Source organism: Anolis carolinensis, chromosome 3 (genome assembly GCF_035594765.1).
Source record: "Anolis carolinensis isolate JA03-04 chromosome 3, rAnoCar3.1.pri, whole genome shotgun sequence".
Taxonomy (NCBI): Eukaryota; Metazoa; Chordata; class Lepidosauria; order Squamata; family Dactyloidae; genus Anolis; species Anolis carolinensis.
Window position 1 is genome coordinate 125,377,708 of NC_085843.1, and position 17,256 is coordinate 125,394,963.

A 17,256-nucleotide genomic window follows, 5' to 3' on the forward strand; every position below is an offset into this window, starting at 1 on the left:
ACCACTGACTTTTCGGTCAGCAAGTTCAGCAGCTCAGTGGTTTAACCCACTGAACCACTGAGGGCTCCCAATGATAAGGAGTTCCATTGAATTAAGATGAGAGAGATTCCATTTAAATTACAGTTAGCACAGAAATGTCTCAGCATTTCAAATGCAGTTTTGGAACTACAGTAGTCTCGCTTATCCAACCTTTGCTCATCCAGTGTTCAGTATTATCCAACGCAATCTGCCTTTTAGTAGTCAATGTTTTTGTAGTCAATGTTTTCAATACATTGTGATGTTTGGGTGCTAAATTTGTAAATACGGTAATTATTACATCATGTTTTCATGTACTGAACTGCTTTTTCTATTGATTTGTTGTAAAACATGATATTTTGGTGCTTAATTTGTAAAATCATAATGTAATTTGCCGTTTACTAGGCTTTTCCTTAATCCCTCCATATTATCCAACATTTTCACTTATCCAACATTACGCCGGCCCATTTATGCTGGATAAGTGAGACTCTACTGTATCAACTTTGTGCAACTCATGCTGATCTTGTACCATATTATATTGATAAAGGTTTCCCCTGAAGTTAAGTCCAGTTGTGACTGACTCTGGGGGTTGGTGCTCATCTCCATTTCTAAGCCGAAGAGCCGGCGCTGTCCATAGACATCTCCAAGGTCATGTGGCTGGCATGACTGCATGGAGCGTTGTTACCTTCCCGACGGAGCGGGTACCTATTGATCTACTCACATTGGCATGTTTTCGAACTGCTAGGTTGGCAGGAGCTGGGGCTAACAGCGGGCGCTCATTCTGCTCCTGGGATTTGAGCCTGGGACCTTTTGGTCCGCAAGTTCAGCAGCTCAGCGTTTTAACACACTCTTTTTTAGACTACAGTAGAGACTCACTTATCCAAGCTAAACGGGCCAGCAGAAGCTTGGATAAGCAAATATCTTGGATAATAAGGAGGGATTAAGGAAAAGCCTATTAAACATCAAATTAGGTCATGATTTTACAAATTAAGCACCAAAACATCATGTTATACAACAAATTTGACAGAAAAAGTAGTTCAATACGCAGTAATGTTATGTTGTAATTACTGTATTTATGAATTTAGCACCAAAATATCACGATATATTGAAAACATTGACTACAAAAATGGCTTGGATAATCCAGAAACTTGGATAAGCGGGGCTTGGATAAGCGAGACTCTACTGTATTTCCAAGCCGTGGATGGTGGAGGGAGGCTGAATCCGTGGATACGGAGGGTCGGCTGAAATTCACTCCAGGGTGATTCACTCACAGGTACAGGTCTCATTCCAACGCACTGCTTTGGCTGCCCTTGGAATCGGGGAATTGGGAAGGGCTGCGCTCTGCCAGTCTGGCTTTGGCTGATAAGGAGACAGACAGACCGACCCCCAGGGAGCGCGCGGGGCTTGCTTTCTGTCTTTCTTCCCCTCGCCCCTCCCTCCTTGGGGCCGGCTCTTCCCTCTGCTTCGCCTCCTCCCGCTCCGGCGGCTGCTCCGCCTTCCAGACGCTACGGCTGCCTGGCCAATGAGTGGGCCGCTCCATTCAAGGAGGGGGGGGGGGACAACAACAAGGAAGCGGGGCGAACCAATGGGCGGGGAGGGAGCGGCGGAGCCAGCCCCCCCTTTTCCCCTTTCCCATTAGACTTCGCCAGAGCCCCGCGCCCGGGAGGAGGGAGATGCCGCGCGGACTCCTCTGCGTTGCAGGTAAAGCTGGTTTGGGGGGCGGGACGGGACCCCAAAAGCTCTGCGGCAGGAGGAGAGCCACGCGCTCCCCAGACAAAAGCCAGGAGCGAACAAAAGGAGGGAGGGAGGGGGGAGGCGCCTCGATCCAGACTCAGAGCACTTCGGATGGAGTCCCTTTGTCATCTCAACTACTCTCTCTTCTTCTTTTCCTCTGCAAGAGTTGGTTGGCACCATGCGTTGCATCCCTTTCTGTCTCATTCTCCCCTGCGCTCTAAGGGGCGGGGCTGGCTCTCTTGGTGGGCTTCACACCTTGCCAAAAGGGAGGGAGGTGTGTTACACCCCTGAAACTCTTTAGCGTCCCTACTCCTCCTGTGTGAGTGTCGCTTGGGCTCAAGCACCGCCTCGGAAATCGTCACTCCAAGGGCGCCACGGGCACAATCCCTGGCTTTTTGTGCTTCTAAACAAACAGCTCTGTTTTCCTTCCTCGGAGATCCTGGTTCAAAAGCAGGTTTTGAGTAGCAAGGGAGGATAAACGAGACAAGACAGGGAAAGAACCAGTGTTCATTAAGGTCCCCCTGCAGCCTACTTTATGAATGGTTTTCATCCTCCGCCGCTTTCGAGGAAAGTGCTGGCTGGCAAAAACCTTTATGTAGTTGGATCTTCCATCTTTCCTCCCAGATCGCGAGGAGCAGCGGCAGGAACATGAGGAGTTGCTGATGATACATCACAAAGTGGGGTGCATGATCCCTTCCTTGCAAAAAGCTATTGGGAAGGAATTAGTCCTAACCCACAGGCAGGATAGAACAGGCATGGGCAAACTTGGGCCCTCCGGGTGTTTTGGACTTCAACTGTTAGGAATTGTGGGATTTGAAGTACAAAACACCTGGAAGACCCAAGTTTGCCCATGCCTGGGATAGAATAACGCTCTGCTGAGTGTGGTGTAGTGGTTTTTTAGTGCTGCACTTCAGCTCTGGAGATCAGGGTTTGAATTTAGCCTCTGTCATGCAGCCTCTGTCATTGAGATCTCCTGGGTGACCTTGGACATGTCACACTCTCTCAGCTTCAGGGAAAAGCCAAGGCATCCAGGTCTCCACTCTTTTTGCCAAGGAAATCCTGTGCTACATTCGCCACCATTCGGAAATTACTTGAAGACACACAACAAAGCTATGTTGAACATCAGATGACTTACTGAGTTGCTGTTAGTTTTCCAGACTGTATAGTCATGTCCCAGAAGCATTTTCTCCTAACGTTTCACCCACATCTATGGCAGGCATCCTCAGAGGTTGTGAGATATATTGGAACTAAGCAAGTGAGGTTTATATATCTGTGGAAGGTCCAGGATAGGAGAAAGAACTCTTGTCTGCTGCAGGCAACTGTGAATGTTGCAATTAATCGCCTTGATTAGCATTAATAAAGCATCTTTATGATTTCCACTAGAAGGTTCAGTATCCCCTTTTAGAAAAAATTAACACCAGAATTATAAGATGTCATTAGCATTGAAAGGCCTTGCAGCTTCAAAGCCTGGCTGCTTCCTGCCTGGGGGAATCATTTGTTGGGAGGTGCTAGTTGGCCCTAATTGTTTCATGTCTGGAATTCCCCTGTTGAATCATAGAATCATAGAATAGTAGAGTTGGAACAGACCTCATGGGCCATCCAGTCCAACCCCCTGCCAAGAAGCAGGAAATCGCATTCAAAGCTCCCCCGACAGATGGCCATCCAGCCTCTGCTTAAAAGCCTCCAAGGAAGGAGCCTCCACCACAGCCCAGGGGAGAGAGTTCCACTGTCGAACAGCCCTCACAGTGAGGAAGTTCTTCCTGATGTTCAGGTGGAATCTCCTTTCCTGTAGTTTGAAGACATTGTTCTGTGTCCTAGTCTGCAGGGCAGCAGAAAACAAGCTTGCTCCCTCCTCCCTATGACTTCCCTTCACGTATTTGTACATGGCTATCATGTCTCCTCTCAGCCTTCTCTTCTGCAGGCTAAACATGCCCAGCTCTTTAAGCCGCTCCTCATAGGGCTTGTTCTCCAGACCCTTAATCATTTTAGTCGCCCTCCTCTGGACGCTTTCCAGCTTGTCAACATCTCCCTTCAACTGTGGTGCCCAGAATTGGACACAGTATTCCAGGTGTGGTCTGACCAAGGCAGAATAGAGGGGGAGCATAACTTCCCTGGATCTAGACGCTATTCCCCTATTGATGCAGGCCAGAATCCCATTGGCTTTTTTAGCTGCTGCATCACATTGTTGGCTCATGTTTAACTTGTTGTCCACGAGGACTCCAAGGTCTTTTTCGCACACACTGCTGTCAAGCCAGGCGTCCCCCATTCTGTATCTTTGATTTCCATTTTTTCTGCCGAAATGTAGTATCTTGCATTTGTCCCTGTTGAACTTCATTTTGTTAGTTTCGGCCCATCTCTCTAGTCTGTCAAGATCGTTTTGAATTCTGCTCCTGTCTTCTGGAGTGTTAGCTATCCCTCCCAGTTTTGTGTCATCTGCAAACTTGATGATCGTACCTTCTAACCCTTCGTCTAAGTCGTTAATAAAGATGTTGAACAGAACCGGGCCCAGGACGGAGCCCTGCGGCACTCCACTTGTCACTTCTTTCCATGAGGAAGATGACGCATTCGTGAGCACCCTTTGGGTTCGTTCGCTTAGCCAATTGCAGATCCACCTAACCGTAGTTTTGTCTAGCCCACATTTTACTAGTTTATTTGCCAGAAGGTCGTGGGGGACTTTGTCGAAGGCCTTACTGAAATCCAGGTACGCTACATCCACAGCATTCCCTGTATCGACCCAACTCGTAACTCTATCGAAAAAAGAGATCAGATTAGTCTGGCATGACTTGTTTTTGGTAAATCCGTGTTGACTATTAGCAATGACCACATTTGTTTCTAAGTGTTCGCAGACCACTTCCTTGATGATCTTTTCCAGAATCTTGCCTGGTATTGATGTGAGGCTGACCGGACGGTAATTGTTTGGGTCGTTCTTTTTTCCCTTCTTGAAGATAGGGACCACATTCGCCCTCCTCCAATCTGCTGGGACTTCTCCCGTTCTCCAAGAACTCTCGAAGATAATTGCTAGTGGTTCTGAAATAACTTCCGCTAATTCCTTCAATACTCTTGGATGTAGCTGATCCGGCCCTGGGGACTTGAATTCGTTTAGAGAGGCCAAGTGTTCCTGGACAACTTGTTTCCCTATTTGGGGTTGGATTTCCCCCAATCCTTCGTCCATTCCATGTTGCTGAGGTAGAAGATGGCTTTCTTTTTGTGAGAAGACCGAGGCAAAGAAGGCATTGAGCAGTTCTGCCTTTTCCCTGTCCCCTGTCGCCATCACCCCATCTTCTCCTTGCAGAGGCCCTATCGCCTCCTTTTTCTTCCTTTTTCTACCAACGTAAGCAAAAAAAGCCTTTTTTGTTGTTTTTTATGTCCCTGGCAAGCCTGAGCTCATTTTGTGCTTTAGCCTTGCGAACCTTTTCCCTACAGGTGTTGGCTATACGTTTGAATTCTTCTTTGGTGATTTCTCCCCTTTTCCACTTCTTGTGCATGTCACTTTTGAGCTTTAGCTCAGTTAGAAGTTCTTTGGACATCCATTCTGGCTTCTTTGCACTTGTCTTATTTTTCTTCTTTGAAGCTACAAGGCTTTTCAGTGCTAATCAAGGTGATTAATTGCAACATTCAAACCTGCCTCCAACAGACAAGAGTTCTTTCTCCCACCCTGGACCTTCCACAGATACATAAACCTCACTTACTTGGTTTCCAACAGGCCTCACAAACTCTGAGGATGCCTGCCATAGTCCCCTGACATTAAGTCTGATCGTGTCCGACTCTGGGGGTTGGTGCTCATCTCTATTTCTAAGCCAAAGAGCCAGCGTTGTCCGTAGACACCTCCAAGGTCATGTGGCTGGCATGACTGCCGGAATGGTACCCATTGATCTACCCACATTTGCATTTCTTCAAACTGCTAGGTTAGAATAAACTGGGACTGACAGCGAGAGTTCATCCCGCTCCCCGGATTCACACCGCAGACCTTAGGGTCAGCAAGTTCAACAGCTCAGCAGTTTAATCCGCTGCACCAGCAGGGGCACCTATTTGCCTGCCATAGATTTGGGCAAAACATCAGGAGATAATGCTTCTAGAACATGGTCATACAGCCCAGAAAACTCACATCAGTCCAATTATTCCAGCCATGAAAGCCTTTGACAACACATCATAGGACTTACTTCCTTCCATGTAAATGTGTAATTCCATGGGATTCATGTCTGGGGAAGTTTCAGATTTCAGAATGCGCTATATGCAGTTATTTTTCACCTGTTCTGTACTCAAATGTTTAAACAAATGTATGGAAAATGGGGGGGGGGGGGGGAGAGAAAGAGAGATCCACTCTGGATGATTTTAGAAAAGGCGGCACTCATATCTATTGTCTGATCCATGAGATCTGCGCTGAACACCTTATAGTTCTCATCTTTGCATTACTGACATGAGTTTTAGTTCCTCCAATCACCATTTTGCCCTTTTCATTCATTAGGTTGGTTTTCAGACATCAAGGGAACAGTTTATTATCATACTGCCAAGGAGGTTCCTGTTACCTCTTGTATGCCACTTCATGTATTATTAATTTCTGCTACTATAAGGGACATTGCTATAGTAACCAGGACTCAGTTTTGGACTGAATTAATACCTGCATGAGAGAACTTAGTCCAGTTTGTATTTCTCACAAGGCCTTTGCTTTTGTTAGGTAGGGCCTGGAATGCTTTCATTGTTACTGAAGTGCCTCTCAAGCCAGTTCCTAGAAATCCATTAATGACTATTGCCTTTCTTTTTTAAATTGTTTTTGTTCTCCAAGCTAGAAAACAGAGCACAACAAACTTGTCATTCAGAACAAGTACCACAGAGCTGAAAAGAAGAAAATGGCCTATGTAGTACAGTCTGTTATACAAGGCCTTGAAATGAAGGTGTAAGCCTTAGAAATCCACATTGAATAATTCAGAATTTGGATAAAAGATGTGTCGATTCTGTAAGCAGAGAAAACCTATCTCGGATATGGGCAAACTTGGGCCCTCCAGGTGTTTTGGAATTCCACAATTCCTAACAGTTGGTAGGCTGTTAAGAATTGTGGGAGTTGAAGTCCAAAACACCTGCCTATACTCAAAATACTTGTTCTGAGCATAAGTATACTATATATAAATGTATACTGACATGCACTATATATAAACTATAGTGTGCAGGGATGCATAATTTTGTTGCATTTTTATGGTTTGTGGAATTTAGATTTCAGCAGAACTGGAATAAAAATACTTATTTGGACTCTCATTCCCAGCATCCTCTGTCACTTCAGCATCTGTGCTGTTTGCAGGATGCTAAGAGTGAATTCCAAAAAAGCAAGTTTCCTAAGCCTTGATCTTGAAAGTAGAGAGGACATATGAAGAAAGCATTAGAAAATATGCTGCAGTAAGGATTAGTTTTCTGTATCACACCAGCCATAGCTTAGTCTCCTAGCATATGTGTTTGTAAAACTCCAGACAACCATCAGATTAAAGGAGTAAAAGAGCTTCTTGCTGTAGGAAGAAATTCTCTCTATAATCAGTATGTTTGATAGGATAAGCAGGGTTTTTTTTTGACAGATGTGGAATTTATAAGCAGCTGCTGCTTAAAGCTGTGCAACATATAAATGGCTTAACTGATGGTGTTGGAGAAACGATTGCTTCATTCCCTTTCAGTGAAAGATTAAATGACTTCGCACATGAAATCTACGTGAGGAAGACATTTGGGAATCAAAGTATGATTCTTGTGGCTTTTTGGACTTGAAACAACTCTCTATATTAAAAGGTGCATTTTATGTTGAGGTTCTGTACGTGAGGAATTCTCACTTCCTCTCAGAGGCAGAGCTCTGCATCTGCAGCATTTGCAAATCAAATACTTTGCACAAGAGCATGGTGTAGGTCAGTGGTTCCCAACCTTTAGGCCTCCAGATGTTTTGGGCTTCAGCTCCCACAGTTCCTAACAGCTGGTAAACTGGCTGGGATTTCTGGGAGTTGAAGTCCAAAACATCTGGAGGCCCAAAGGTTGGGAACCACTGGTGTAGGTAGAAGATTGTACAATGCTTCAATCTTTTTCAGAACTCTTCCTGATCACTGCATGAAAGGGTTCTGAAAATATTTCATTTTGTTTTGCTCCCCTTGTTAATGAGAATATATTTGGATTAATTTCCAGGCATCCTGTGGATCTGGTTGATAGGCTCTCATGCACAGCAGTTATATCAGATTGCCTGGCCGTGTACCATGCAGCTCAAAGTGGTGGCTCATGGACTAGTGTCACACCATAGGCCATCAATTACTGATCTAAGAAGAGTTCCAGGAAGATTTCCTGGAAAGAAAGATGGAAAGATGTAGCTGGTGGATACAAATATGTGACAGTACAGCTCCTGTATCTGTAGGATCAGCATCCACTGTTTGATTCATCCTTGTCTGCCTAGATATGTCTTCTAGGCATTTTGGGGGCCCTCCCTTATGGTATTCTTGTGCCTGCTTCCCTTTGTTTCAATAGGATTTGCTATTGTCTGTGGTTTCATGTATCTATGAGAAGTTTAGGAACATATCCACTGTCAGTATTGGGTCATACTGTCCAAATCTCAGAGGAAAAGGGGCTAGTCATCCATATCTAATGGCCTAAGAAGTACTGGTCTAGAATTCTTAATCTCTTTGGCCAGGTCAAAGACGCTAAGTGGTGTCTCCATTACTCCTCAGCCTGCATAGGAGGGATAGAAGGGCAAAAGTGTCGTAGAGTATTGCTTATCTGGCTATTTCATGTAAGAAATTGCAGAAATTGTTTTCCAGATTGCCAGGGCCCACACTAAATTTGTACCTATTGAATACTATTGTTTCTTTCTTTCCTGCACGCCTGGAGGGATCAACAGCCAAAGACTCAGGGATTGGCACCAGTCCAGTACTATCAGTTTATCATTAGTGTAGAGCAGTTAGGAATGGTAGGCTGTTAGGAATTGTGGGAGTTAGAGTCCAAAACATCTGGAGGGCCAAAGTTTGCCCATGCCTGGTATAGAACTTGGAGATAATTGGTTACAAATAAAAGATTCACTTTTACAGTAATGAACATATACTTGAAACTACATTACAATTGTAATTTAATGAGCAGTAAATTCAACCCTATAGTGATCTGTCTGTAATTTTTAGTAACAGTTATAACAGAGCTGGTCCAACATGGAGGCCAATGAAGCCCCCGCTTGGAGCGCACGGTCCCCAGGGGAGAAGGGAAGAAAGCCATGCCCCGGGAGAGCGCAACCCGTCCGTGTGGCGCAGGCCTTCCAATTGCCCAAAAAGCAGTTGAGGCCCCTGGGAGGATGGCGCCACCCCCACCACCTTCACGTTTGGGCCAGTGTGGGCCTTTCACCCAGTACTCCAGCGAGCACTGGGCCTTCTGGTGAGTGCTGGGCCGCCCGGGGCCTTCTCCCGGCCTCCGGGGCCTGTGTCCACCCTCCAGAGCCTTTGCCCGGCCTCCGGGGCCTGTGTCCACCCTCCAGAGCCTTTGCCCGGCCTCCGGGGCCTGGGTCCGCCGAGGCCTGGATCTGTCCTCTGGGGCCTTCTCCTGGCCTCCGGAGCCTGGATCCATCCTCCCGGGCCTTCGCTAGCCCTCCGAGGCCTGGATCCACCCTCTGGGGCCTTCTCCCGGCCTCCAGGGCTTTTGCTCGCCCTCCGAGGCCTGGATCCATCCTCCGGGGCCTTCTCCCGGCCTCCAGGCCCTTCGCTCACCCTCCGGGGCCTGTGGCAGGCATCCTCAGAGGTTGTGAGGTCTGTTGGAAGCTAGGTAAGTGGGGTTTCTATATCTGTCGAAGGTCCAGGGTGGGAAAAAGAGGTTGGATGGCCATCTATAGGGAGGGTTCTAATTGTATCTCCTTGCCTGGGAGTCTGGGGATGTTTGCTTATCTGGTGTTTTTTTAAAGCAGAAGCTGGATGGCCATCTATTGGGAGAGTTCTAATTGTTTCTCTTTGCTTGGGAGTCTGGGGAAGTTTGCTTATCTGGTGTCTTCATAAAGCAGAGGCTGGATGGCCATCTGTCTGGAGGGTTTTAATTGTATCTCCTTGCCTGGGAGTCTGTGAAAGTTTCCTTCTGTGGTGTATTTTTAAAGCAGAGGCTGGATGGTCATCTGTCAGGACAGGTCCTTTATTCTCTCTCAAGTCCCCCTCCCCCTTTTTCTCTTTCAAGTCATCTGGCATAAAGGTAACTATCATGTCTCCAGTGGATTAGTGAAATGGTGTCATTTTGGTTTGAAAAAATATTTTCAAGCTATTGATGGTTGAATATGTGGGTACAGAGTTGGCCCAGATAACTTCATATAGCTTTATCAAACCACCTTCTTCTTCTTCTTCTTCTTCTTTTAAAAAAATATTTATTCAGGTTTTACATATACTGTATGATAAAAGAAACATGGCAACGACAAAAGAAAAAGAGAAAAAATAAAAAGGGGGAAAATGTAAAAATAAAATACAATAAAAAAAATAAAGTTCCCTATTTCTGGTCTGTAGGATTCAGGAAGCAAGGCAAGTGGGGATTATTTATCTGTGGAATAATGTCCAGGGTGGGAGAAAGAACTCTTGTCTGTTTGAGGCAAGTGTGAATGTTGCAATACTTTTATTTTTGAGCAATTGGTTTGGGGGGATGCCAAAATTCGGGGGGAAATGGCAAAATTCAGGGGGGGGCACCAAAATTCTGTTCGCCTACACTTGAAAATTACCTAGGGCCAGCTCTGAGGTATAATTACAAGGGATTGGTATCACTAAATGGTGGAGGAGGAACATCACATGCCTTCAGTGCTGCCTTGAGTTTAGGCTAGATCTACACTGCCCTATATCCCAGGATCTGATCCCAGATTTTCTGCTTATCCCAGATTATTTGGCAGTGTAGATTCCTATAATCCAGTTCAAATCAGATCATCTGGGATCAGATCCTGGGATACAAGGCAGTGTAGATCCCACCTTAGACTACATATGTGGACCCACATTTCAGAATATGTAGCCAGTATGGCTATATAGGCTAGGGCAGTTTTGGAATTATAGTCTGGAAATTATCTTTCGAACTCGGTTTTAGTTATTTTTCAAGACAGTAAATAATAAAGTTACCTTAAAAAACTGCAGTTATGATAGCAACTAACTTTTTATACAGTGTTGAAACTATAGTGGCGAACAGTGGATCTTGAAAAGCAGTTATATTCAGAGTAGGGGATGGATCCTACCTTTTTAGGGATCGTAACCTTTTGGAAAACCAGAATCTCCATAACCTTTTTGAGAAAAATGGAATTCACAACCATTTGAAAATCATAACATTTTATAGAACGATGATCTTCCAAAGAAAAACCAAAAAACTCGGTTGAGTAAAATCTTCTGGTATATATCCACATGTACGTATGCAAGGCAATTTGGCTTTCAGTTGTTAGACTGATAACCTGGTTGTCTCTGATCTGTTAGGAATAGAGATTATGTCAATGCACAAAAACAGCAGTTCTTCAGAAGTGTTTGTTTTCATTGCCCAAAAACATCTACTCTCCCATAAAATATCTTGTTTCTATATAATGCTCTCAAGAGACAAAAATAAAGTAGATTTCGCTAAAAGTAATATATCTAGTTTACTCACAACCTTCATGTATTCAGCATACAGGTACATAACTTATCAATCCAGTTATAGATAGGATTTGAAGTACTTTCTCTGGGCAGATAACACAGGGCATCTTATGATCAAGAGCAACATGAGTTTGCTCCTAACAGTCCATATTCTCTTGGCGTCTGTGCTCTAATAGAGTCTGATGCATCTCATGTGTTCTAAAATGGAGTCTGAGCTCAGAGTAGTCCCAGATCTGATCGTGTGGTCTGCAGCCGCTTTCACAACCTCAAGAAACATAGAGTAAAGGGAAAGCTGCATATCAAAGTATACATATATAAAACAGTAAGCAAACAGAATCATATACAAACAAATTACTAGTGGAGGCTTGAAGAGGGTTGTTATTTCCAACAGCCAGGCATTCAAAAAAATCCGGAACTGGCACTGCAGTGGAGATAGTAAAGAGAGTCATGCTTTTTAAAGATTTTTTTGGATTGGTTTAAATTCTTGCTCTTTACCCTATATTCAGAGTTGGGGATGGATCCGTTTTGGTAAGAGTTTAGGCCCAGTACTTATATTGAATTGCCATTTTTTTTTACAATTTCTACTCCAACATTTTGTTAAAGGTTTCAGTACTGCAATTATACGCATATTTACTCAGGCTTGATTGCCCTTTGCTTCAACAGACTGACAATTAACTATGTTGAGCAAGTGTGATGAAAATGGTACTGGAATCAGACTGTCTCAGAGAGGATCAAACATGTGACAACATTTCTCCCATACACATAAGGATCATTGGGGGATGGGGTGAAAATTTGACAGAGAATGAGGACCTCTGAAGGGTCAGTGCTGCTCACTAACCCATGACAGTTGCCCATCCTTGGTATATAGGATTGCAGTCTGAAATTGTTCAATAACTATGCTAATAGTCACAAGTCTTTTAAAATTTTAAAATTGTGATCCTTTGATTTTTAAAAGGCAAAAAAAACCCCTGTGTTTTCACAGCCAAACCAATTAGTGTTTTTATTCTGAGCAAGACCTTTTCAAGAGCATGAGAGTTTTAGACGGCTTGGAGGGTCTAATTTAAGAAGGTAGCAAATGGATTTTGAGTTGCTAAGAGAATAGATAAAAGCAACCATTTACCAAATGCACATAATGACAAGAGAAGCTGGTTGCTGTAACCCTTGCATCTGTACCCAGCAGGAAATACTTTTTATGCTGAGAGAAAGTTGATCTGTTCTTCTCTCCTTTTAGAGTAACAGTGCTCCACATAAGTGGCTAATGGCAGTATTTGCAAGCAGGAGGATTAACCAGTTTTTTACATGCCCAAAAATAGATGGGAATACTGAACTTGCATGTAATAAATTAATGTTGTATTTCTTTCAGATTTGCAACCAGCATAATGTTGGCACTCCAAATTTGGAGCAAGTATTGTACAGCATGGCGCAGGCAGAAGGCAACCTTGACCATGACCTACCACTGTTACTCCTTCCGCCTTACTGGGCAAAAACTGTTGTTGGACTCCTTTCTGTTGTCTGCTTTGTGAACAGCTATGATGGTGATTTTGTCTTTGATGACTCAGAAGCTATCATCAATAATAAGGTTAGTGACTTTTTCTTATAGATCTTTGCTGCTTGGTCAACTGTGATGAGTAAGAATTTATTCTAGGAACCAGACAGAATAGGTTTTGTTAATTAACAAGAATAATTGACCAGAAGTCATTTCTGGAAAAAGGTCTTCCTTACTCTAAAGCTGGATCTACACTGTCCTATAGCCCAGGATCTCATTCCAGGTTATCTGTTTTGAACTGGATTATATGAGTCTACATTGCCAGATAATCTGGGAGGAGAAGACAATCTGGAATGAGATCCTGGGATAAAGCACAGTGTAGATTCAGCCTAAGATAGATCAGGCCTCTCACCAAACCATGACACAGTTGACTCCCATAGTCTTCATTTTCAAATATTTGCTTTTAAAAAAACTTTTTAAAAGTGTGGAAAGTAGAGAGTGGGTGGGAAGCCATTCTGGGGTTTCTAGGGATGCATGTGGCTTGGGAATAGCACTGCACAATCTCCAAGTTTGATTTATACCCTGGGCCCTAGCAAACTGAAATTGCAGAAATGCAGCTTTTCATCTTCTTTGCTAACTTAACATCTGAACATCTTTTGATTTCTACCCGCTTGATCCCTAGTACTTGAGGACTCTTGGATGTCTATATTGCCATGAAAGTATCATTTGATTCCCTGGAAGGTAATACAGGGGAGACTTAATACAAAATGTTGCAATGCTCCTTTTCAGAGTGCCCGTCAATAAGCTCTTTCCTTTTCATAGGGTATTCCGTCCCAGTGTCTGCCAGTCACCCATTTCTATCCCATCCCTGTCCGTTTTAGTCTAACTAAGCATCTCCTTTAGACATTTGTATCCTCCCATACAGACCTTGAGTTCTTTTTTATGATTTTTTTTGTTAGAAGGAGAATTCTTCAAAGACGAAAGGTTTCCTCAAATCTGTTGATCCCTTCCTCTTGTGTGGGGATGATTCCCTTTTGGCCCTGTAAGAAGAAAGATGTTCTCAGTGAGTTTCTGCTTAGTATATAGCAGAGACAGGAAATGTGTGGCCTTCCAGATGTTGCTGGATTGCAGTTCCCATCAGCACTAGTCAAAACGACCAATAGGGTGGGATGATGGAAATTACAGTTCATAAACCTCTGAATACCCAGAACTTCCCTATGTAGGATTGAAGTGCTGTGTGTAGCAACTAATGGGTAATGGCTGATACAGCATTTGTAAATTGCTCCTTAAAGGCTACAGTCAACAAGTTTTAATTATATATACATGAACCAGAAATGTAGTTGAGATACTAAATGCAGCTGCATCATAGTTTTATATAACAGCATTATGCTTGCTGTGATGAACAAAAATTTAAAAAATAAAAATACTGCAAATGAATTGAAACTATAATCTTGCTTTGAAATTCATTTCATCATCTCATTGAATGAGTATAACCAATGAAGTTCTAAAATTGTGTTCATTTTGTGATTTAAAAAGTAATCCTTTTTCACCTACTTCAAAATACCAGTTCATTTTGGTAAATGGTTACTGAACTTTTATCTGCTTTTCAGAATGAGAACTGAAATGAAGTGCTAATTGCTTGAATTCAGTAGTTAATTCCAATCAAAGTAGCCATGTAGGATTCGAGGAGTTGTAGTAATAGTTAAAAGTAGTATTTCCAATGTGTTCATTTTGATAGATCTGGACAGATGTCTATCTCCTAACTCAGGTCTTCCCAAACCCTAGTTCTCCAGATGTTTTGAACTTGAGTTCTCGGAATATCTCACCATTGGCCAAAGCGGCTGAGGCTGCTGGGAGTGAAAGTTCAAAACCTGTAGAACCAGACTTTGGAACCATCGTCTTGGCTATTCTGCCCCTTTGAGCTGTTGTAACAATATAAAGGAATATACCCCCTCTGCTCACTTATAGTCCTTTGATAAATTATAATAAACATATACGTGCATTCATACATGTTTAGTATCCTGTGGGAGATAGCTGCTCCAGATTATATTGTTCCCAGTCCTTGTTCCTAAGGATTCAACAGCAGACTCTTGACTTTTCCTCTGTTTTAGTCAACCTTTTCTCTTTCTAATTTTGTTGATTCATCTAGTTTTCCACTTTTTATACATGAAACACCTTCTTGTTCAATTTATCTGTTTTTCCTCTTCAAAATGTACTGAAGTTCTGGTTTTGTGTGCATTGGAAAATGGAGGGCTCAAGCTTTATTATTTTTAAATATCATTTAACATGTAGTCACCTTGAGTCCCATATTGGGAGAAAGACAGTATATTAAACAAACTAGAAAACAAACATTCCTTTTAAAAGTAAGCAGCATCTCTTCTCTTCCACTGTCATGAAAATATTGGGTGGGATTTAAACTTTTTCATGCTAAAACAAGACCCATTGAAAATCAGTGAGACTTGAGTTAAATATCCCATTGACCTTAGCAAGCCTTCTCTAATTATTCTCCTTTTTCTTTTGTAATAGCCACATTAAAACTATTTTTGGAAAAATGTAGGACTATTGGGTTGCCACTAGGCACAGAAACAGCTGTTCTAAAATGAATCTTAGTCTCCTTCTATTGCAGTGGTTCTCAACCTGTGGATCCCCAGGGGTTTTGGCCTACAACTCCCAGAAATCCCAGCCAGTTTACCAGCTGTTGGGATTTCTGGGAGTTGAAGGCGAAAACATGTGGGGACCCACAGGTTGAGAACCACTGTTCTATTGCCACCCCCAACATAGCTGATCCTTTTTCTCTGTGATATCCAGTAGAAGTGGCCATTTTATAGATATTATAACTTGTCTGGCATTGGGTATCATAGTGTGATCGTTTTATATAAGCTTTACTCTTCCCCTTTTCTCTACAGTTGAGATGAAAGATACTTCTTTGCTGGCTCCATGCCTCTTGTAGCACAGAGCAACCCTCACTGGATTTTATTGATGTTCAAGACGGTTTTAGGGATGCATTCTTGTCAATAAAACCAGTTTCATGCTTTGTCTTGTTTTAAAGCCATTTACAGCAGTGATCCATCTTTTGTGTGATTTAGGAAGACAAACATTTGAACAAGGAAAGCAGCTGAGGCAGACCGTCTCTTATGTGTGTTAATGAACACTATGAACTTTCGTTGAAATGATAACACCAAATGATGAAAAAAAAATCCTCGGTTCTGAATCAAACACTGCAGAGATTCTAAACCAACAAAGGAATACTGTATATATATGATTTCCCTCGTGATTATATGCAGTTTTTAGTAGAGAAGGGAAAAACATATTTTTCACTTGGTATGGTCTTGTAAAATAGAGTATATTTTTGTAAGGAAGCTTTTCTTCTGCAAATGCCCTAATGACTTGTTTACTTTGAATTAGAGCTGATTCACACAACCAGTTCTTGGGCATATGTTTCAACTGTTGTGATTATATATAAAAACTGTCAGCCCAGATTGAATGAGAAGGTGATACAGCTGTCAGCTTTGTGCTCCACACAGAACCATATGTCATTTTATTGTCTCACTGTAACAGCTTCTGACAACTGATTTTGAGCCACGTTCACTCAAAAAAAAAAAATCCCGCCGAGTTCAGTGGAAACAAGAGCCAACAAATGGAGTTGGTCGTCAACCACTATTTTCTAGTTCCTTCCTATACCAGTCATTATAAAATCTAAGATCACCTGGAATAGAAAAATAATTTGGGATAAGATGGAACTATAGACCAGAACTATAACATATTCTCATATGAGGCTTGCTTATACCAGAAAATACATGTTATGCACATGCCCTCTGATATTTCACTGATGAAAACTGGAATTCATATGGCTAAGATGTGGATAAGATGGCAGATGTTAATAATGAGGAAGAACTAGGAGATGCTGCACTAGTTTGCTTTTGCCTGAGGCTACTGGAAGGAGCAAAATCCTACCACCTTTTCTCCTCTTCGTCTGCTGAGTTAATTGAGTGCAAATTATCCTTGCAGTTTGAAATCAGTTTGCAGCAACTGAGATAAAGAACAAAAGAAGAAAGTAGAAGTAAAGTGAAAATGAGACATTTTAGAAGCTGCTGAAAAAGTAGGATGACAGAATTGGGTTTACCCCTGTCAAATTAATACTTTCAGAGGGGGTGTGCTAACATAGTAGAGCTTTTTAAAATATAAGTGACTTCACACAAAGGCTACTTAAATGCTTAGGAAGAGTGATAACCTTTCCATCAATAAAACGTTCTGCTTGTTTGTTTATTTGGATTGTTGCCTACGTATGTTTCATAGATGTACAAGGGCTTCCGAGCATTTATAGAGATCCTCTGATAGCATAGATTGGAAGGACTCTTATGAAACGCTCTTTATATCCTTTTTCCAGTTAGAAAAGTCAATACAGTAGTGCAAGCTGATATAGGGCACCGTCATGTGGACCAAATTATAGTC

General features: G+C 42.7%; 1 protein-coding gene across 1 annotated transcript in view; it reads left to right on the top strand.

Annotated features, from left to right (window-relative positions):
* The first annotated feature begins 1,556 nt into the window (after positions 1 to 1,556).
* The window catches only part of tmtc4 (transmembrane O-mannosyltransferase targeting cadherins 4), a 72,317-nt gene continuing 56,617 nt past the window's right edge, over positions 1,557 to 17,256 (top strand). The window contains exons 1-2 of the mRNA XM_008106967.3: positions 1,557 to 1,716; positions 12,682 to 12,897. Of these exons, the coding sequence (XP_008105174.1) occupies positions 12,736 to 12,897 (162 nt within the window). The 5' untranslated portion in view covers positions 1,557 to 1,716; positions 12,682 to 12,735. The remainder of the gene's footprint in view (positions 1,717 to 12,681; positions 12,898 to 17,256) is intronic.